This window comes from Pithys albifrons, chromosome 5, assembly GCF_047495875.1.
Source record: "Pithys albifrons albifrons isolate INPA30051 chromosome 5, PitAlb_v1, whole genome shotgun sequence".
NCBI lineage: Eukaryota > Metazoa > Chordata > Aves > Passeriformes > Thamnophilidae > Pithys > Pithys albifrons.
The window spans coordinates 75,320,105-75,342,989 of record NC_092462.1 but is presented as its reverse complement, the minus strand read 5'-3'; the positions used below and the strand labels follow the sequence as shown (position 1 = coordinate 75,342,989).

At 46.0% G+C, this 22,885-nt stretch overlaps 1 protein-coding gene across 4 annotated transcripts in view; it reads right to left on the bottom strand.

The window, feature by feature from the left end:
• ATRN (attractin) overlaps positions 1 to 22,885 on the bottom strand; it is a 182,927-nt gene that overhangs the window by 61,390 nt on the left and 98,652 nt on the right. For all 4 annotated transcript variants that reach the window (XR_011697956.1, XM_071557080.1, XM_071557081.1 and 1 more), the window contains exons 20-24: positions 14,500 to 14,593; positions 12,241 to 12,293; positions 4,573 to 4,667; positions 3,097 to 3,175; positions 2,513 to 2,670 (exon numbers count right to left, since the gene is read on the bottom strand). Coding sequence is in view for 3 of the 4 variants with exons in the window: in XM_071557080.1 (XP_071413181.1) it covers positions 2,513 to 2,670; positions 3,097 to 3,175; positions 4,573 to 4,667; positions 12,241 to 12,293; positions 14,500 to 14,593 (479 nt within the window). In the remaining variant the exon portion in view is untranslated. The remainder of the gene's footprint in view (positions 1 to 2,512; positions 2,671 to 3,096; positions 3,176 to 4,572; positions 4,668 to 12,240; positions 12,294 to 14,499; positions 14,594 to 22,885) is intronic.

Genomic DNA, 22,885 nt, shown 5'->3' with positions numbered 1-22,885 from the left:
TCAGGAAAGAGGGAGTTGGAGCTGCCAAACAAGAAATTGGAGGGAGGGCAATGCCAACAGGGGCACAGGAAAAGCTAAAAATTCCCAATCAGTGCAGGTGGATGGGGAGGGAAGGAAAGGCAGGAGAGCTACAGAGACAGGGCACAGCAAAGCCCTGACCCAGCAAGGGAATAACTCAGGGTGAGAAACATCCAGCACTGATCATGGAGAATCAACTCTCAGCCAACACAACCCCAAATTAAACAGGATTTTTCTTGCTGACTCCTGTGCTGTGAATTTGATAAAAGTGAAGCTCAGATACAGAAATCAGTCATGGCACAAGTGCCAACCTTCCCACACAGCTGTCCCTTCCACTGCCACAAGCAGCACTTCAATGCCACAGAGGTTGAGTTCTCACCACTTGACTGTCCCATGACAAAGGTCTGACCTTGGAGCTCCTGCCAACTCCTCCACACCTCAAAATTAGGACTTGAAACTCAACTAGGACTTTACCAATTGGTAAAGCACAAACTTTCCAGCTGCAAAATGATGGGAGTGACATGAAATAAAGAACCCAAATTCACTCCAAAGTCAGCCCAGCAAATGTGCACTCTACAATCAAAGTTTCCTGAGCACTTTAAACCCTCTGCCTTCACCAGAAGGTGATGCAGAAGTTTCCCAGGTATTCCTCCTTTTAAAAAAAAATCAGGGAATACCTTGGAAAAATATCACCAAGGAGCTATTTTTCCAAGTGGATCTCAAGCCTTTGCATTATTTTTTACTGAAATCTGAGTTTGTGTGACTGAATGGCTGAAATCCAAGAAATCAATGCCAAGTGGCACCTTTCCCACCACACGTGGCTGAGGAAGGGTGAGGATGGATGAGTTTGGGTGCCCATATTTGACCAGGCTTGTTAAATCAGGCAGAATTTAAATATGCCAAAGTTTTGTTTGAGATCTGTGGCTGCCCCATCCCCGGGAGTGCTCAGGCTTGGACGAGACTTGGAGCAACCTGGGAGAGTGGAAAATGTCCCTGCCCACGGCAGGGGGTGGCACTGCATGGGCTTTTTCCAATCCAAACCATTCCATGATCTCTGTTCCACCCTCAGAAAGATTTCTGTCCTTCAGAGAATCCCCAACATCGCTCTGAGCACACAGAGAGTTGGTAATTGCTTTTCCTCTGCCTTCTCCTTCTAACTTTGGCTTTTAAATTCATCACTGTTTGTATTCATAGAATGAACTGGGTTGGAAAAGACCTCGAGATCATCAAATCCAACTCTTGATCCAACCCCACTGTGCAATGAGAGCCACGTCCAGTCTCACCTTAAACACCTTCAGGGATGGAGAATCCACCCCCTCTCTGGGCAGCCCATTCCAATGCCTGAACACTCTCTCTGCAAAGAATTTCTTTCTGATATCCAACCCAAACCTCCCGTGGCAGAGCTCAAGCTGTGCCCTCTTGCTGGGAGAAGAGACCAACCCCCTTGGTGTCCCAGTTCAGCAGGTGGGACCAGTTTATCCCTGGGTGGGTGTGACCAAAGTTGGGCATTCTCCACCCTCCATTCATTGCCCACCAACTCTTCCCAATGGCCCATTGGCAGCAGCTGCCCAGGGCACACCTGAGCCCTCAGGCTGGGAGCTGGCTGGGAAAGAAGCCTGCCAGAGGAGCTGGGAGAACTGCCCTGCAGGGACTCCTTGGCACCTCCACACCCCCCTGAGGGCTCAGCTCTGCTCAGGGGCCAGCAACCATTCCAAAATCCCCCCTGACTCCCAGAGTCACATCCCCCAGGGTGGAACTCCCTGTCCTGGGGGAGGCACTGGGGGCTCCCACCCAAACCTGAGGGGACACAATCTTGGGCTTTGGGGACCTCTGGGACCACTCCTGGGATCCAGAGGAGGAGCAGAACCTGGACAGGAGGAGCCCCCCACTCTCCCCCAGACTGTGCCATCATCTGCACCAACAGGTTTGTCCCTTCCTTTGCCTTTGGACTTGGGGGAACCACGTGGGGCTCAGCACAGGGGCCACCAAACCCCCCTGTGTTTGTGCCCCAGGGGGTGGGTTACACTGCTGGGGTTGGGGGTTAAACCCAATTTCTCTTTGTGCCATTGCATTTCTTGTAATATTGTTATTAAATTGTAACTCTGACTTATAATCTCTTTGGGTTCATTTCTCCTGTAGGTTCACCTTTAAACCAACAGACCTGGCTACAACCTCCTGTCAGGGAGTTGTGGACAGTGCTGAGGTCCCTCTTGAGCCTCCTCTTCTCCATCCTGAACACCCCCAGCGCACCATCAACACCTCCATGTTGGAGGTCAGAACCTTTGTCAAACCTGCTGATAAAAGAGCACCTCCCTTGGTTTCCCACAACCTTCTCAGACCCACCAGGCTGAGACAGCACCAGGAGACACCTCCCACCTTCTCCCTCCCATCCAGGACCATCCAGCCCTGGCTGCCGTGGGATGCTGGGACACCCCAAAGCACAGCCAAGAGTCACAGACAAAGGCCCTTTTGCCCCATGAATTGCAGCTCTCACCTGGATCTTTATGGGCCAGGTGAAGTTGCTGACGTAGACGAAGAAGGTGATGTTGGGGTTGTTACGGAAATCGAACTTCTCGTTGGAGAAACTGTCCTTGTACTCCTTGATGTTGGTTCTGGAGACCACAGGGATTTCCTCCCCAGCCTGTGTGCCAGCTGTGCCAGGAAGGAGCAAGCCAAGATGTGTATTCACAATAATGAATAAATAAATCAGACTGGATTTTAATGGTAAAAAATTAACCATTCCTTCAACAATTATTACTTTTAGCTGCGCTGCAATAGCAAAATCACCGTGTGCCAAAATGGTGCATTATTAAACATCAAATCTGCACCTTCCATGTTTCCAAAATGCACTACTAATGTGGAAAACACAGTTTTGCCAAACATTTCACCTCCTCCCTCAGGCCCAGCATTTAAGAACTTGTGGTATTTTTGGCTTCAGTTTAGCTCAGCCTAACACAGAACGTCAAATAAGGAGTACAGAGGTTAAAAAGCCCAATTTTTTTCCCATCAAATTTAAATTTCTCAAAAAGTGATAAGGGAAAGAAGCTGGCCCAGGAACTCAGGCCATGCCCACCTTACCTGCAAAACTTGTGGACCAAGTAATGTTGAGATTGAAGTTTTTGGAGGCGTTGATGAACATGTCCAGGTCTCTGTTTTGCTACGGGAAGGAAAATAAGAAAGAAACCTCATTCTTAGGTCAAGTAATTTCATTGTACAGTTTCCCAACAAATCCTGGCTACAAAAGTGTTCTCTTGGAATTTGTTATTTACATGAAATAAAAACATCAAGCAAAAAACTCTCTGCTATATTTTCTGAAAGGAGCTTTGTCCTCCCCAAGGAGGAATAAAGAATCAAACAAGTCACGTGCACAGAAAGGAAGAACTGAAGAATTGAAACACAACATCTGGGGTGGAAACAAGCAAAACATCTCAGATCTGGAGCCAGGCTGGGAGAGCTGGGGGGGGTCACCTGGAGAAGAGAAGGCTCCAGGGACACCTGAGAGCCCCTGGCAGGGCCTAAAGGGGCTCCAGGAGAGCTGGAGAGGGACTGGGGACAAGGCCTGGAGGGACAGGACACAGGGAATGGCTTCCCACTGCCAGAGGGCAGGGATGGATGTGCCCTTTGCACCACATGGATCACAAATTCCTGGATCAAGGCTGTGACCTCTGCCTGAGCCCAAGAGCAGCTTTGAGGTGGCACCAGAGTCTCCTACAAAGACTCCTGCCATGGGAAGTTGGTGTCTCTCCATTCTTTATTGCTCAAGGATTACTCTCAGTGTTGGCAAACCCTTTCCTTGTTCCTTCTGGGTATTTCCCTGGCTTGGCCTCTTGGGTGGACCAAGTCCTACCACTGACTGCTCTCCCATTAATTAATATTAATGATTAAGTAATAAGTACTTATACATTGATTCCTTCTTGAAGCCAAAGAAATGGCACTTTGGTCACTCAGAGGGTGGTTTCTCTGAGCCTTAAGTCACTATTTTGGGATATGTTTCAACTCCTCCTTTCTCTTCCTGCTTTTGAAATTAATGTTGCTTTGTTAGTGCCAAGCAGCAAATACCTGGAGTTACATTCCTGGGCATGATGATGGGATATTGGGAAGGAATTGGAGGCTGGGAGGGTGGGCAGGGCCTGGCACAGGTTGGGTAGAGAAGCTATGGCTGCCCCATCCCTGGGAGTGTCCAAGGACAGGTTGGACAGGGCTTGGAGCACCCTGGGCTGGTGGGAGGTGTCCCTGCCCATGGCAGGGGTGGCACTGGATGGGCTTTAAGGTCCTTCCAACCCAAACCATTCCATGATTTATGAAACTGGAGTGGCTCAGAGGTTATTCAATCACCTGGAAGGAATGAACTGTGGCTCCTTATGACATCTGACCATGAAGATTTAGGCAAGGTCAGAAGGCTCTGGTTGCCTCATGGGACTGGAAACACCTCCCACACCACCAGCCCACACCCGGAGACGCCCAGAGCCATAACAACCCATGGACCCCACAGCCTAGAGGAGATAAAAGTGCATCCAAAGGATGAAGCTTGAAGGGCAGAAGCAGCACAGGTACCTCCTCAGGGGTTGCCACGAAGTTGATGGCCGTGTAGTAGCGATCGTCCTCCTGGGAGAGGCTGAAGGTGAACTGGTAGTCGATGAGCAGAGTGTCTGCAAGGAACACAAATCATAGAATGGATTGGGTTGGAAAAGACCTCCGAGATCATCAAGTCCAACCCTTGGCCCAACTCCAGTCCCTTTACCAGATCATGGCACTCAGTGCCACGGCCAAGCTCAGTTTCAAAACCTCCAGGGATGGGGAATCCACCCCCTCTCTGGGCAGCCCATTCCAATGCCTGAGCACTCTCTCTGCAAAGAATTTCTTGCTGCTCTCCAACTTCAATTTCCTCTGGCAGAGCTTGAGCCCATCGTGCCCCCTTGTCCTATTGCTGAGTGCCTGGGAGAAGAGACCAACCCCTACCTGGCCAGAACTTCCCTTCAGGCAGTTCCAGACAGTGCTGAGGTCACCTCTGAGCCTCCTCTTCTCCAGGCTAAACACCCCCAGCTCCCTCAGCCTCTCCCCACAGCACTTGTGCTCCACTCCCTTCTCCAGCCTCGTTGCTCTTCTCTGGCCCCCCTCCAGACCCTCAATCTCTTGCCTCAACTGAGGGGCCCAGAACTGAACACAACACTCAAGGTGTGGCCTCCCCAAGGCAGAGTCCAGGGGAAGGGTCACTGCCCTGGGCCTGCTGGCCACGCTACTTTGGATCCAGGCCAGGATCCCCTTGGCCTTCTTGGCCACCTGGGCACACTGGTGGCTCCTGTTGAGCTTCCTGTCCCTCAGTCCCCCCAGGTCCCTCTGCCTGGCTGCTCTCCAGCCACTCTGTGCCCAGCCTGGAGCTGTTCAGTTATCCCTCCCTCTGGAATGAGACACCTCTGCAGGGCAAGGCAGGAGGTCCCTGCAGGATTCTGGGACAACAGGAGTCACCACGCTGGTACAAATGAGCCCAACCTACGTATGGTCCCACCTGAGGGACAAAAATCCCTAAGGTGAGACCAGAGGGGGAGAGAGGTGGCTTAGACTGGCCAAGCAACAGCTGATCTAATGGAAGTTCAGACCTAAATATTGTGAAAACGTGCCTGAATATTGTAAAATCCCAGTGGTCATACCCAAACATTGTAAAAAAACAAAGTTCACACGTAAATATTGTACAGAACCCAATGTTCATACCTAAATATTTTAAACACTCAGTGTTCTAACCTAAAAAATTGTAAAAAACAATGTTCATACCCAAACATTGTGAAAGAAAAGTTCATACCCAAACATTGTGAAAAAAATTTCATATCCAAACATTGCAAAAAAACAATGTTCATACCTAGAACATTGTAAAAAAAACCCAATGTTCATACCTAAATATTGTAAAAAAACCCCAATGTTCATACCTAAATATTGTAAAAAACAATATTCATACCAAACATTGTAAAAAACCCCATGTTCATACCTAAAACATTATAAAAAACAGTTCATACCCAAACATTGTAAAAAACTCCAATGTTCATACCTAAATACTGTAAAAAACAATGTTCACACCTAAACATTGTAAAAAAAAATTCATACCCAAATATTGTAAAAAACCCCACTGTTCATACCCAAACATTGTAAAAGAAAAGTTCATACCCAAACATTGAAAAGAACAATTTTTATACCCAAACATTGTACAAACCCCAATGTTCACAACTAAATAATGCAAAAACCCAACTTCATATCCAAACCTTGTAAAAAAAAACAATGTTCATACCCAAACATTGTAAAAAAACTCCAATGTTCATACCCAAACATTGTAAAAAAACTCCAATGTTCATACCTAAATGTTGTAAAAAACAATGTTCATACCCAAACATTGTAAAAAAACTCCAATGTTCATATCCAAACATTGTTAAAAAACCCCACTGTTCATACCTAAATGTTGTAAAAACCAATGTTCATACCCAAACATTGTAAAAAAAATTCATATCCAAACCTTGTAAAAAAATGTTCATACCCAAACATTGTAAAAAAAAAAAAGTTCATACCCAAATATTGTAAAAAAAAAGTTCATACGCAAATATTGTAAAAAAACAATGTTCATAACCAAACATTGTAAAAAAAAAGTGCATATCCAAATCTTGTAAAAAAAATGTTCATACCTAAACATTGTAAAAAAATCAATGTTCATACCAAACATTGTTAAAAAAACCCAATGTTCATACCTAAATATTGTAAAAAACAATGTTCATACCCAAACATTGTAATAAAAAAGGGCATATCCAAACCTTGTAAAAAAAAAGTTCATACCCAAACATTGTAAAAAATGTTCATACCTAAAACATTGTAAAAAAAAGTTCATACCCAAACATTGTAAAAACTCAATGTTCATACCTAAATATTGGAAAAAAACCAACGTTCACACCTAAACATTGTAAAAAAAAATTCATATCCAAACCTTGTAAAAAAACAATGTTCATATCCAAACACTGCAAAAAACCCTCAATGTTCATACCTAAATATTGTAAAAAACAATGTTCATACCCAAACATTGTAAACAAAAATTTCATATCCAGACCTTGTAAAAAAAAGTTTGATACCCAAACATTGTAAAAAAACCAATGATCACACCTAAACATTGTAAAAAGAAAGTTCATATCCAAACCTTGTAAAAAAAATGTTCGATACACAAACATTGTAAAAAAAAAAGTTCATACCCAAACATTGAAAAAAACCAATTTTTATACCCAAACGTTGTACAAACCCCAATGTTCACAACTAAATATTGCAAAAAAACCCCAATGTTCATACCTAAATATTGTAAAAACGATGTTCATACCCAAACATTGCAAAAAAAAATTCATATCCAAACCTTGTGAAAAAAAATGTTCATACCCAAACATTGTAAAAAATGTTCATACCTAAAACATTGTAAAAAAAATGTTCATACCCAAACATTGTAAAAAAATGTTCATACTCAAACATTGTAAAAAACTCAATGTTCATACCCAAATATTGTAAAAAAAAAGCTCATATCCAAACCTTGTAAAAGAACAATGTTCATACCAAACATTGTAAAAAACTCAATGTTCATACCTAAGACATTGTAAAAAAACAGTTCATACCCAAATATTGTAAAAAACCTCCAATGTTCATACCTAAATATTGTAAAAAAAAAATGTTCATACCCAAACATTGTAAACAAAAAAAGTTCATATCTTAACCTTGTAAAAAAACCCCCAATGTTCATAACTAAATATTGTAAAAAACAATGTTCATACCCAAACATTGTAAAAAATCAATGTTCACACCTAAACATTGTAAAAAAAAAGTTCATATCCAAACCTTGTAAAAAAACTCCAATGTTCATACCTAAATATTGTAAAAAAACAATGTTCACACCTAAACATTGCAAAAAAAATTCATATCCAAACCTTGTAAAAAAAATGTTCATACCTAAACATTGTAAAAAAAAAAAGTTCATACCCAAATATTGTAAAAAAAAAAGTTCATACGCAAATATTGTAAACAAAAATGTTCATAACCAAAAATTGTAAAAAAAAAGTGCATATCCAAATCTTGTAAAAAAATGTTCATACCTAAACATTGTAAAAAAATCAATGTTCATACCAAACATTGTTAAAAAAACCCAATGTTCATTCCTAAATATTGTAAAAAATAATGTTCATACCCAAACATTGTAATAAAAAAGTGCATATCCAAACCTTGTAAAAAAAATGTTCATACCCAAACATTGTAAAAAACTCAATGTTCATACCTAAATATTGGAAAAAAACCAACGTTCACACCTAAACATTGTAAAAAAAAAGTTCATATCCAAACCTTGTAAAAAATGTTCGATACCCAAATATTGTAAAAAAAAAAGTTCATATCCAAACCTTGTAAAAAAACAATGTTCATACCCAAACACTGCAAAAAACCCTCAATGTTCATACCTAAATATTGTAAAAAACAATGTTCATACCCAAACATTGTAAACAAAAATTTCATATCCAGACCTTGTAAAAAAAAGTTTGATACCCAAACATTGTAAAAAAAACAACGTTCACACCTAAACATTGTAAAAAATAAGTTCATATCCAAACCTTGTAAAAAAACCAATTTTTATACCCAAACGTTGTACAAACCCCAATGTTCACAACTAAATATTGCAAAAAAACCCCAATGTTCATACCTAAATATTGTAAAAACGATGTTCATACCCAAACATTGCAAAAAAAAATTCATATCCAAACCTTGTAAAACAAAATGTTCATACCCAAACATTGTAAAAAATGTTCATACCTAAAACATTGTAAAAAAAATGTTCATACTCAAACATTGTAAAAAACTCAATGTTCATACCCAAATATTGTAAAAAAAAAAGCTCATATCCAAACCTTGTAAAAAAACAATGTTCATACCAAACATTGTAAAAAACTCAATGTTCATACCTAAGACATTGTAAAAAAACAGTTCATACCCAAATATTGTAAAAAAACTCCAATGTTCATACCTAAATATTGTAAAATAAAAGTTCATAACCAAACATTGTAAACAAAAAAAGTTCATATCTTAACCTTGTAAAAAAAACCCCAATGTTCATAACTAAATATTGTAAAAAACAATGTTCATACCCAAACATTGTAAAAAATCAATGTTCACACCTAAACATTGCAAAAAAAAATTCATATCCAAACCTTGTAAAAAAACTCCAATGTTCATACCTAAATATTGTAAAAAAACAATGTTCACACCTAAACATTGCAAAAAAAAATTCATATCCAAACCTTGTAAAAAAAATGTTCATACCCAAACATTGTAAAAAAAAAAAAGTTCATACCCAAGTATTGTAAAAAAAAAGTTCATACGCAAATATTGTAAAAAAACAATGTTCATAACCAAAAATTGTAAAAAAAAGTGCATATCCAAATCTTGTAAAAAAAAATGTTCATACCTAAACATTGTAAAAAAATCAATGTTCATACCAAACATTGTTAAAAAAACCCAATGTTCATACCTAAATATTGTAAAAAATAATGTTCATACCCAAACATTGTAATAAAAAAGGGCATATCCAAACCTTGTAAAAAAAATGTTCATACCCAAACATTGTAAAAAATGTTCATACCTAAAACATTGTAAAAAAAAGTTCATACCCAAACATTGTAAAAAACTCAATGTTCATACCTAAATATTGGAAAAAAACCAACGTTCACACCTAAACATTGTAAAAAAAAGTTCATATCCAAACCTTGTAAAAAAAAGTTCGATACACAAACATTGTAAAAAAAAAAGTTCATATCCAAACATTGAAAAAACCCAATTTTTATACCCAAACGTTGTACAAACCCCAATGTTCACAACTAAATATTGCAAAAAAACCCCAATGTTCATACCTAAATATTGTAAAAACGATGTTCATACCCAAACATTGCAAAAAAAAATTCATATCCAAACCTTGTGAAACAAAATGTTCATACCCAAACATTGTAAAAAATGTTCATACCTAAAACATTGTAAAAAAAATGTTCATACTCAAACATTGTAAAAAACTCAATGTTCATACCCAAATATTGTAAAAAAAAAGCTCATATCCAAACCTTCTAAAAGAACAATGTTCATACCAAACATTGTAAAAAACTCAATGTTCATACCTAAGACATTGTAAAAAAACAGTTCATACCCAAATATTGTAAAAAAACTCCAATGTTCATACCTAAATATTGTAAAATAAAAGTTCATAACCAAACATTGTAAACAAAAAAAGTTCATATCTTAACCTTGTAAAATACCCCCAATGTTCATAACTAAATATTGTAAAAAACAATGTTCATACCCAAACATTGTAAAAAATCAATGTTCACACCCAAACATTGTAAAAAAAAATTCATATCCAAACCTTGTAAAAAAACTCCAATGTTCATACCTAAATATTGTAAAAAAACAATGTTCACACCTAAACATTGCAAAAAAAAATTCATATCCAAACCTTGTAAAAAAAATGTTCATACCTAAACATTGTAATAAAAAAGTTCATACCCAAATATTGTAAAAAAACCAATGTTCATACCCAAATATTGTAAAAAACCCCCAAAGTTCATGCCCAAGCACTGTAAAAAAACAATGTTCTTACCCCAACGTTGCAGAAAAAGCAATGTCTGTACCCAAACACTGTACAAAAGCCAATGTTCATACCCAAACATTGTATAAAAAAAAAAAGTCATACTCAAAACATTGTACAAACCCAATGTTCATACTCAAATACTGTAAAAGACCAATATTCATACCCAAACACTGTAAAAATCCAATGTTCATGCCCAAACATTGTAAAAATCCAATGTTCATACCTAAAAATGGTACAGAATCCAATGGTCACACCCAAACATTGTACAAACCCCAATGGTCACACCCAAACATTGTACAAACCATGCCAAGACATCCACTTTTCCAGCCTGCAACACCCCTTCAATCCAAGGAAAATTAAAGAGAGATGGAATTCCCACGTGGGAGAGGATGAAGGTCTCCCATTAAAGTCTCTCCACACCAGTGGAGGGTTTGGTTTTGGTGGAGCAACCTGTGGTTGGTGGGCCCTGGCACAGCACCCCAGGCCTGCCAGGAGCAGCTTTGGCTCTGTCTGGATGTCCTTCCATGCCCACATTTGCCTGGGCTGGGGGACAACCCCCAGCCAGTTTTGGGGATGAACTCACCAATCTCAGCATCCTTTTACTGAAATAAAATATCATGACCTGAACACACTGTTGGGACTTGTCCATATTCCTGAAGCCACACAAGAACATTCCAAGGGATGTTAAATAGGGAATGACACACTAAGTGCTGTTTTCCTTCCCCCTGGAGAGCCCTTTGGACAGCGAGACAACTTGCTGAGGTCTATCCATGATGGAGCACCAGGGAATCTCCAAGGAATGACACCAGGCAAGGCTGGATCTGCACAGCACAAGGTTCTTCCTGCAGCAGTTGGAACATCCTGGCTTGGCCCTGGTTTTGCCCATTTTACCCCCCCCTGCAGTGACTTTGGCCATCCTTGCACAGATTGTCATGGGAAGCCACCAATGCCCTTGTTTGGCCCAAGGAGCAGAAGCCAAATGAGCCCCAAACCAGCATGTGGATCATTCCTGTGTGGCACAAACCCACTGTTGAAGATTCCATGGAGCTGCAGATCCATCCCACCTCTCCAGGCTTGCTGCGATCTGCAAACACAACCTGGAGAGCTTCCATCAAGGACTCTGAGTCTTGGCAAAGCATCTTCTGGAATTGCACAAGGATCCAAGTGCTCAATTCCAAAGAAAAGTGGCAATTTTGAAGCCCATTTCAACAGGGACAAGGATTTAAAACAAGTTGTGTTTTGCACTTAGAAAAATTCTTTTGGGTTGTAACTATTAGGAGCATTTTTAAAGTGTTGTCCAGAAGACCAGATTTCATCTCAGTCCCGTGAAAAACACTCAAAACTTTGGTCAGAAGATCCAATCATCACACAGACCTTATCAAGAAAGGCATTTTAATTCCCTTCAAATGATACTTTGGAGGAAAATGAAGTTTTTTTGAGCTGTTTTTAATTCCTTCCCCTTAATCCCCCATGTTTTTAAACACACGCTGAGGCAACTCAAGTTTTAAACAACTCAAACAAGTTTTAAACAAGGTTTTTTTAAACTTCAAGCCCATTTTTTTATCTCCAACCACAATCCCAGGGGTACTCACAGTAACACGTTCCTTTAAGTGGATTTCCCTGATATCTGTTTTCGACTTCACACCTACAAAGAAAACGTATCTTTTAATAAATTGATTTTTTTTTCTGTAGTTTTATTTATTCCCAGCCAGCAAATATCAGAAAACACAACCTGGTGCTGATAACAGCACATGATTAAAGATCAATGTCTGATCTGAGCTGGGTGAAGAAATTCCAAGTTCTCTGTGAGTCAAACTCGGGTGTAGCAAAAATGAAATATAAATTTCTGCTTATTAACCTTTGCATCCACTTGGAAGGTATTTATTAGCTCTTCACAAAGCATGGAACTGGATTAGCTCAGTGAAAAACTCATTTCCAATTTACATTTATGGCTGTTCCAGGAGCTCTGCTATAAACGGTCTCTCCTACGAGCGACGTTTGCAAAATAAACCTGGCAATGAAAATCCTCGGGAATTAAATTATTTCCACCAACATCCCACTAAAAGCTTTTCTGTTCCGTTACACAGAAACCTCCAGCAAATTTGTTGCTTTAAAGCTGCTCCATTAAACTGCCTGAATGTCAGAGGCTCATTGTGAGATATTTACACTCCCCAAGCACGGGGAGCTCAGGCATAAAAGCCCCAATTAAACAGGAGCTGCTGAGTGAGAAGCAAAGTGGGACAACTCCAGAGAAAGCCCTGGAGATGGTGCAGGGCTGGAGCCCCTCTGGGCTGGAGCCAGGCTGAGAGAGCTGGGGGGGTCACCTGGAGAAGAGAAGGCTCCAGGGACACCTGAGAGCCCCTGGCAGGGCCTGAAGGGGCTCCAGGAGAGCTGGAGAGGGACTGGGGACAAGGCCTGGAGGGACAGGACACAGGGAATGGCTTCCCACTGCCAGAGGACAGGGATGGGTGGCAGGACATGGGCTGAAGCTGCACCAGGGGAGGTGTAGGTTGGACATGAGGAAGAATTTCCTCACAGAAAGGGGGGTTGGGCATTGGAAGGGGCTGCCCAGGGAGGTGGTGGAGTCCCATCCCTGGAGGTGTCCAAGGAAAGGCTGGAGGTGGCACTTGGTGCCATGGGCTGGTCTCCAAAGCTGTGTTTGGTCATAGGTTGGACTCGATGATCTTGGGGGTCTTTTTCAATCCAAACATTCCTGTGAGATGGAAGATTAAAGAGAAATCCTTGGCTGGGAGGGTGGGCAGGCCCTGGCACAGGTTGGGCAGAGAAGCTGTGGCTGCCCCATCCCTGGGAGTGTCCAAGGCCAGGTTGGACAGGGCTTGGACCACCCTGGGCTGGTGGAAGCTGTACCTGTCCATGGCACGGGGTGGCACTGGGTGCTCCTGAAGGTCCCTTCCAACCCCAACCACTCCATGATCCCAGGCCTTGTTTAGGGGGTGGCGACTTAATTTTTTCACCCAGCCCTTCCATGTGCCATCCCCAGCTGAAATGCTCCAGGAAATGATCCCCCTGTTCCTGCTCTCCCTGGGGGAGCCCAGTTGGCTGCACCCTCAGAGCTCCTGCCAGGGGCAGGGATGAGCTGAGACATCAGGGGCACCCTGTAAGAAACATGGGGTTCTCCATGGGGGGACAGGGGTGTCAATGGTAGGACAGGGATAGTCCATGGTGGGACAGGGAGGGAGGGGATGGAGGGACAGGGATAGTCCATGGTGGGACAGGAAGGTCCATGGTGGGACAGGAAGGTCCATGGTGGGACAGAAGGGTCCATGGTGGGACAGGGAAGGTCCATGGTGGGACAGGAGGGGACGAATGGACAAGGGTGGTCCATGGAGGGACAGGGTGGTCCATGGTGGGAATCCATGGAGGGACAGGGGGATCCATGGAGAGATGACGGTCTCCAGAGAGGGAACTGGGGGGTCCATGGTGGGATAGGGAGGGTCCATGGTGGGACAGGGTTGTCCATGGTGGGACAGGGTTGTCCATGGTTGGACAGGAGAGGATGGGGGGGCAGGGGGGTCCATGGTGGGACAAGGGGCTCCATGGTGGGACAGGGGTGTCCATGGTGGAACAGGAGGGGATGGAGGGACAGGAAGGTACATGGTGGGATAGAGAGGTCCATGGAGTGACAGAGGGCTTCCATGGTGGGACAGGGGGGAACGGATGGACAAGGGCAGTCCATGGAGGGACAGGGGTGTCCATGGTGGGACAGGGGCAGTCCATGGAGGGATGGGGGTCTTCAGGGAGGAATGGGGGTCTTCAGGGAGGGACAGGAAGGTCCAAGGTGGGACAGGCACAACTTTTTGACTTCAGCCAGCAAAGGGAAAGGAACTCACAGCTGACACTCGTCCCCTTTGATGCCCTTGGTGGTGCAGAAGCACTTGCCGGTGTTGGTGTTGCAGACGGATGCGTGGCCATTGCACTTGCAGGCTGTGGAGCACAGGGGAGAAAACACAACCCTGAGCAAGGCAGGAGAAACAACCAACAGCAACTGAAAACAGAACCCTGAGCAAGGCAGGAGAAACACAACCAACAATTGAAAACACAACCCTGAGCAAGGCAGGAGAAACAACCAACAGCAACTGAAAACAAAACCCTGAGCAAGGCAGGAGAAACACAACCAACAGCAACTGAAAACACAACCCTGAGCAAGGCAGGAGGAACAGCCAACAATTGAAAACACAACCCTGAGCAAGGCAGGAGAAACAACCAACAATTGAAAACACAATCCTGAGCAAGGCAGGAGAAACAACCAACAGCAACTGAAAACACAACCCTGAGCAAGGCAGGAGAAACACAACCAACAATTGAAAACACAACCCTGAGCAAGGCAGGAGGAACAGCCAACAATTGAAAACACAACCCTGAGCAAGGCAGGAGGAACAGCCAACAATTGAAAACACAACCCTGAGCAAGGCAGGAGAAACAACCAACAATTGAAAACACAATCCTGACCAAGGCAGGAGAAACACAACCAACAGCAACTGAAAACAACCCTGAGCAAGGCAGGAGAAACAACCAACAGCAACTGAAAACACAACCCTGAGCAAGGCAGGAGAAACACAACCAACAATTGAAAACACAACCCTGAGCAAGGCAGGAGGAACAGCCAACAATTGAAAACACAACCCTGAGCAAGGCAGGAGGAACAGCCAACAATTGAAAACACAACCCTGAGCAAGGCAGGAGAAACAACCAACAATTGAAAACACAATCCTGACCAAGGCAGGAGAAACACAACCAACAGCAACTGAAAACAACCCTGAGCAAGGCAGGAGAAACACAACTAACAGCAACTGAAAACACAACCCTGAGCAAGGCAGGAGAAACAACCAACAATAGAAAACACAACCCTGAGCAAGGCAGGAGAAACAACCAACAATTGAAAACACAACCCTGAGCAAGGCAGGAGAAACAACCAACAGCAATTGAAAACACAACCCTGAGCAAGGCAGGAGAAACAACCAACAGCAACTGAAAACACAACCCTGAGTAAGGCAGGAGGAAGAGCCAACAGTAATTAAGTCCTTCAGCTGCCAAACTGAGCTCCAGCCACAATTAACGTGCAGCTGAAGAGCCATTTGGTGCTCTTTGCTCTCTCTCGTGCGGCCAAAAATAGAACCCTGCGTCAAAAGAGGAGGGATGGTGGGTATGAAATCATCACCAGGCTGAGCTGCTCAGCCTCCAACATTTATTGAAGGGCCTCTCCTGTTGACAGACATCAGCAGGATATTGTAACTGGGAAGGGAAAGAATAGTTTGGGGCTTGCTGGCACATTTCAGCCACACTCAGAAGTCCTGAGAAGAGTTTGGAAACCAAAATGAAGCTCATGGGGCTTTTAGGGGCTTTTCGAGAAATAATTAAATAGGCCTTGGAGAAAGTAATGCCATTGTCACCAACACCAGCAGAAAACATCTGGTGCAAGGAGATGATGTCCATGTTGGAATTTGGGGCACGTTCCTCACTGTATTTTAGGATGATTTTGAGCTGGATGTCACTGGGTTGTGGCTGAAGCAAATCAGGTTTGGGGTGTGGCCAAGACACAGCAGCTCACACAGAGTTAGACCTGAGTTTGCTCAAGAACCAGCCCAAGGTCTGACAGTGGGGATGTACAGGAGCTTTGCTTCCCAGAACTGCTCCTGGTTCACACAAAAAGCTCCTGTTCACACCCATTGAGACCTTCATTGGTAGAGATGTAGAGGAGGAAAACACAAAAAACCCCCACCCAAAACCAAAACAACAAACACAAACCAAACCAACACAACCAATTGCATTGATATCACATGAGGACAAAGGGATGGAACAACTTCTCAGCCTTTTAGGCGCTGTTCCACCACTCCAGGTGCATCCACCTGGGCAGGGTACAACAGAAGAAGGGAAAAGGTGCACAAAGAGAAGGTCCCTTGTTTGTGGTCCCTGAGCTTTAAAGGCTGGAGCCTCCTCATTAAGAGCCATAGAATCATACAGTGGATTGGATTGGAAAAGACCTCTGAGATCATCAAGTCCAACCCTTGGGCCAACTCCAGTCCCTTTACCAGATCATGGCACTCAGTGCCACGGCCAAGCTCAGCTGAAAAACCTCCAGGGATGGGGAATCCACCCCCTCTCTGGGCAGCCCATTCCAATGCCTGAGCACTCTCTCTGCAAAGAAGGTTTTTCTGCTCTCCAACCTAAACCTCCCCTGGCAGAGCTTGAGCCCATCGTGCCCCCTTGTTCTATTGCTGAGTGCCTGGGAGAAGAGACCAACCCCCACCTGGGCAGAACTTCCCTTCAGGCAGTTCCAGACACTGCTGAGGTCACCTCTGAGCCTCCTCTTCTCCAGGCTAAACACCCCCAGCTCCCTCAGCCTCTCCCCACACCACTTGTGCTCCACTCCCTTCTCCAGCCTTGTTGCTCTTCTCTGGCCCCGCTCCAGCCCCTCAATCTCTTTCCTGACCTGAGGGGCCCAGAACTCAACACAACACTCAAGGTGTGGTCTCCCCAAGGCAGAGTCCAGGGGAAGGGTCACTGCCCTGGGCCTGCTGGCCACGCTAGTTTGGATCCAGGCCAGGATCCCCTTGGCCTTCTTGGCCACCTGGGCGCACTCTTGGCTCCTGTTGAGCTTCCTGTCCCTCAGTCCCCCCAGGTCCCTCTGCCTGGCTGCTCTCCAGCCACTCTGTGCCCAGCCTGGAGCGCTGCAGGGGGTTGGGGTGGCCAAAGGGCAGGACCTGCACTTGGCCTGTTGAACTTCATCCCATGTTCCTTCTCATTACTGTGCCACTCAAACCAGCAGCAGAACTGCCATCCTGAGTATTCCTGCCAGCCTTGGACCTTCTTTCAAGAGCCCTTTGGATGTCTCCTTCCTTTCTGGTGGCACAAAAGGAAGTGGATTGCACCAGGGACACTCCACTGTGCCTCTCAGAGGTGCTGAGTGGTTTCCCAGCAGCAACAGGCAGCAAAATAAGAAGAAGCACAAAGGTTTATTATTGTGGGAATGAAAATCCCACAAAATAATTGTGCTCTGTGAAGGAAACTCACTTTTCATTAGAGGCACTTAAAGCAAAATAAGCCTCAGTAATCCTGACAATGTCTTGGACTCCCTTCCTGCTGCTTTGCACAAGTTGGATCAATATTCAATGTGAACACACGTGAAATGTCTCCTGATTTTTAAGTTTGCTTTGATCAGAGCCAGACTGCAGCATCTTGAGCACTGACATTCATGTTTCCTCCCCTGACTGAACACTCAAATATCTCTGTTTAAAGCAAGACAATCTATTTCTTTATCCCTTTTCCTGCAAGCCTCTAACTACAGATTATTTACTGAAGGCCTGAAATATGCACCAAGAGACATCTCCTCATGGCTTTTCCAAGAGCTGGAAACTTGGGACACAAACTGTGGATAAAATGCACACCCCCACTGGAGTCTCCAAATGATGATTTCCCTCTGGAGTCAGAAAGCCAAAATCCTTGGAAATGGCTTTTTGCCTGGGAATCCTGGTAACAGATGGATGATGAGTCTCCTTCCACCTTCTCCCCAACCACAGTGAATCCCCTTCCACCTTTTCCCCCAGCCACAGTGAGTCTCCTTCCACCTTCTGCCCATTCACAGATCACAGTGGGTCTCCTTCCACCTTCTGCCCCAACCACAGTGGGTCTCCTTCCACCATCTCCCCAACCACAGTGGGTCTCCTTCCACCATCTCCCCAACTACAGTGTCTCTCCTCCCACCTTCTCCCCAGACACAGTGAGTCTCCTTCCTCCTTCTGCCCAATCACAGGTCACAGTGAGTCCCCTTCCACCTTCTCTGTATCCACAGGTCACAGTGAGTCTTCTTCCACCTTCTCCCCAACCACAGTGAGTCTCCTTCCACCTTCTCCCCCACCACAGTGAGTCTCCTTCCACCTTTTCTCCCAGCCACAGAACACGGTCAGTCTCCTTCCACCTTTTCCCCAACCACAGTGAGTCTCCTTCCACCTTCTGCCCAACCACAGGAAGTCTCCTTCCACCTTCTCCTCAACCACAGTGGGTCTCCTTCCACCCTTTCCCCAACCAGGGACCACAGTGAGTCTCCTTCCACCTTCTGCCCCCACCACAGATCACAGTGAGTCTCCTTCCACCTTCTCCCCAACCCCAGGTCATCTCCTTCCACCTTCTCTCCAGTCACAGTGAATACCCTTCCACCTTCTCCCCAACAACAGGGAGTCTCTTTCCACCTTCTGCTCCAGCCACAGGTCACAGTGAGTCCCCTTCCACCTTTTCCCCAACCACAGGGAGTCTCCTTCCATCTACTTCCCCAAACACAGGTCACAGGGAGTCTCCTGACACCTTCTCCCCAGCCACAGTGAGTCTCCTTCCACCTTCTGTCCCCACCACAGGTCACAGTGAGTCTCCTTCCACCTTCTGTCCCCACCATAGGTCACAGGTTCATCCAGAGATGCCCACAGGGACCTTCATTCATCCTCCTGCATTTCCCACAGCCCAATTTCCCCAAGGAAACTCCACCACCCCCGTGCCCACCACCCATTTGTCCATGCCACATGCTCCAAGGGCTGGCTGAGCCCTGGCAGGGGGGCACAAGCAGGACCAGGCACCAGCAGACCGAGGGCCACCAGCGAAGGAGGCTCCTTGGAGGTGTTGGGAAGTGCTGCCACAGCCACCATCTGATTCCAGCAATAAATAGAGCCTTCCCTTGGCTTGCAAATAACTTCCTTATCTCTCCCCAGCATATTTGCCTGGGAAACTTTAATCACAGAACTCACAAAACCCTCCTGAATGCAGAGAAATCACCTTGCAGCTGTTTTTGCATTTGATGTGCTGTGTGTTCCCTGCCCTTCCTGATTAACTCTACTTGGACACCTCCTAAAAGCAACCTCAGAGCAGTGATTTACCTGCCCTGGAGTCATTATCTGCCAGCTCTGCCAACCCCAGGGCCTGGCATGGCAGGCAAACGGCCCTTTCAGGGCAATCACTGCACTTTGTCAAAATGTTTTCAACACAAAGAGATATAACCTTGTGTTGGGATTATTTACAGGGATATGACAGGACAAGGGGTGATGGCATTACACTGAAAGAGGGCAGGGATTAGTGGGATACTGGGAAGGAATTGCTGGCTGGGAGGGTGGGCAGGCCCTGGCCCAGGTTGGGCAGAGAAGCTGTGGCTGCCCCATCCCTGGGAGTGTCCAAGACCAGGTTGGAGCAACCTGGGACAGTGAAAGGTGACCCTGCCCATGGCAGGGAGTGGAATGAGATGGGTTTGGATGCTCTGGAGCCAGGCTGGGAAATCTGGGGGGGTCACCTGGAAAAGAGAAGGCTCCAGGGACACCTGAGAGCCCCTGGTAGGGCCTGAAGGGGCTCCAGGAGAGCTGGAGAGGGACTGGGGACAAGGCCTGGAGGGACAGGACACAGGGAATGGCTTCCCACTGCCAGAGGGCAGGGCTAGGTAGGATATTGGGAAGGAATTGGTGGGTGGGAGGGTGGGCAGGCCCTAGCACAGGTTGGGTAGAGAAGCTGTGGCTGCCCCATCCCTGGGAGTGTCCAAGACCAGGTTGGAGCAACCTGGGACAGTGAAAGGTGCCCCTGTCCATAGGAACAAGATGATCTTTAAGGTCACGTCCAACCTGATCCATGCTGTGATTCTAAATTCTTAATTACAGTCAATAAATGAACTACGAAATCCTTCCCTGGGAGGGTGGGCAGGCCCTGGCACAGGTTGGGCAGAGAAGCTGTGGCTGCCCCATCCCTGGGAGTGTCCCAGGCCAGGCTGGACAGGGCTTGGACCACCCTGGGCTGGTGGGAGGTGTCCCTGCCCATGGCACAGGGTGGCACTGGGTGCTCCTGAAAGTCCCTTCCAACCCCAACCACTTCATGATCCCAGGCCTTGTTTAGGGGGTGGCGACTTAATTTTTTCACCCAGCCCTTCCATGTGCCATCCCCAGCTGAAATGCTCTTAAAAAGGGAACTCTCCAGGAAATGATCCCCCTGTTCCTGCTCTTCCTGGGGGAGCCCAGTTGGCTGCACCCTCAGAGCTCCTGCCAGGGGCAGGGATGAGCTGAGACATCAGGGGCACCCTGTAAGAAACATGGGGGTCTCCAGGGGAGGACAGAGGGGTCCATGGTGGGACCAGAGGGGATGGAGGGACAGGGGTGTCTGTGGTGGGACAGGGGGCTCCAAGGAGGGACAGAAAAGTCCATGGTGGGACAGGAAGGTCTATGGTGGAACACGGGGCTCCAGGGTGGAACAGGGGGCTCCAGGGTGGAACAGGAAGGTCCATGGTGGGACAGGAAGGTCCATGGTGGGACGGAAAGGCCCACAGAGGGACAGGGGGGTTCACGGAGGGACAAGGAAGGTCCATGGGCATCCAAGGTGTCCCTGCCCATGGCAGGGAGATGGAATTAGATGACTCAACCCAATCCATTCCATGATTCTACAATCCCACACCTGACTCTGGGCAATGGGTATGCAAACACATGGATGTGTGTCAGGCTGGAATATTCAAGAACCACCTCCAGCCTGGATGTGACCACGGGCTGTGAAGACTGAGGAGCACAAAACACTGCTCCCAAAGGCACAGAAAGAGTGGAATGAGCACAGCACTAATGGGAAAGGAACCAGAGACCACAGCTCAGAGGAGGGGCAAGGCAGGAGCTGGCTCTGCTGCCCATCAGCCAACCCTTATCTGCAGAAAACCCCTCTGGAAAGCTTTGCCCTGAGTAGAACTGACTGATGGGCAGGAGTGAGTGGCCCTGGCTGCAGCAGGCAGGATGATCTGCTCTCCCTGGCCTTTCCCAACCTCCTGCTTCCCTCTCTCTTTTCCTTTGCCAGTAAAGAGCGTTAAATCACAGCAAATTAAAAACCCTGGGCCCAAAGCACTGGAGAGCAAAGCACTTTCTGCCACGAGCTGCTGCTCCATCAGATAAGGACTCCAAGCTGCTCCACAGCCTCTCAACACGTTTTCTAATTTGTTTTGCAGGCATCTGGATGGTTTCAGGCTGTCACTCATTATCTCCACAACAAACTGTTTGGGGACAAGCCTCACGTGGGAGAGTCCAAAGGAACTTGTTCTCCATTTCCACACCCACCACCAGGCACATTGTGATGCAGTGATCAGACCTGGGTGCTCAGGGTAGGACTGTGTACGTTCTCAGGCAACTCAGCCTCAATTTATTCCTTCCTGTCCTCCAAATTATCCTCCCCAGGAATGAGTTCAGGAGGATCAGCAGCATTTAATCTGGCAGATAATGGTGGGAAATCAAGTGTCAGAGATGCACCTTCTCATTTAAACCTGGGTTGCAAACCCCTTTTCTCTAAGAAAGGCAGACATATCCCTGGATTATTTTTCCCTCTGCTTCCAGGCTTCTGTCCACTGGGAAGTTTTCAGTAGCCTCAGACATCACCAGCTCACTCTGGTTTGAGGAAACAGGACGTTCATGCTCCACCTACTGACCCTCCTCTTTATCCACAAGGTCGGGGCTATGTCCAGGAAACACGTTCAGTGAATATCCAAGTACTTTCTGCTGGATTGTCTCCACATTTGGAAGGAGCAACTCAAAGCCTTCAGTGTCCACTTATTAATCACCTTCAGTTATTTCTTCCAGGATGGCTCAAACCATCCCCACTCATTCCCTGACACTGCTTTGAGACTGAGCAACAACATTTCTGTTCACCTTTTCTGTGACTGGATCTCATTGTCTCATTCCCCTCAATGGCATTGCATAGATTTCATCCATGCTGGTGACAGGGACAGTGGGACTGAGGCACCCACAGCAAGTTTGCTGGTGATGCCGAGAAAAGGCTCCAGGGACACCTGAGAGCCCCTGGCAGGGCCTGAAGGGGCTCCAGGAGAGCTGGAGAGGGACTGGGGACAAGGCCTGGAGGGACAGGACACAGGGAATGGCTTCCCACTGCCAGAGGGCAGGGATGGATGGGATACTGGGAACGAATTGCTGGCTGGGAGGGTGGGCAGGCCCTGGCACAGGTTGGGCAGAGAAGCTGTGGCTGCCCCATCCCTGGGAGTGTCCAAGGCCAGGTTGGACAGGGCTTGGAGCACCCTGGGCTGGTGGGAGGTGTCCCTGCCCATGGCAGGGGGTGGAACACGATGGTCTTTAATGCCCCTCCCAACCCAACCTATCCTCTGATTCTGTGATTAAGGCTCTCAGGAGCAAGAAGCCCCTCACCTCACACCTGCACATCCCCTCTCACAGCTGCATTCTGGTTTACAACTGCTCTTTACAAGACTAAAACATC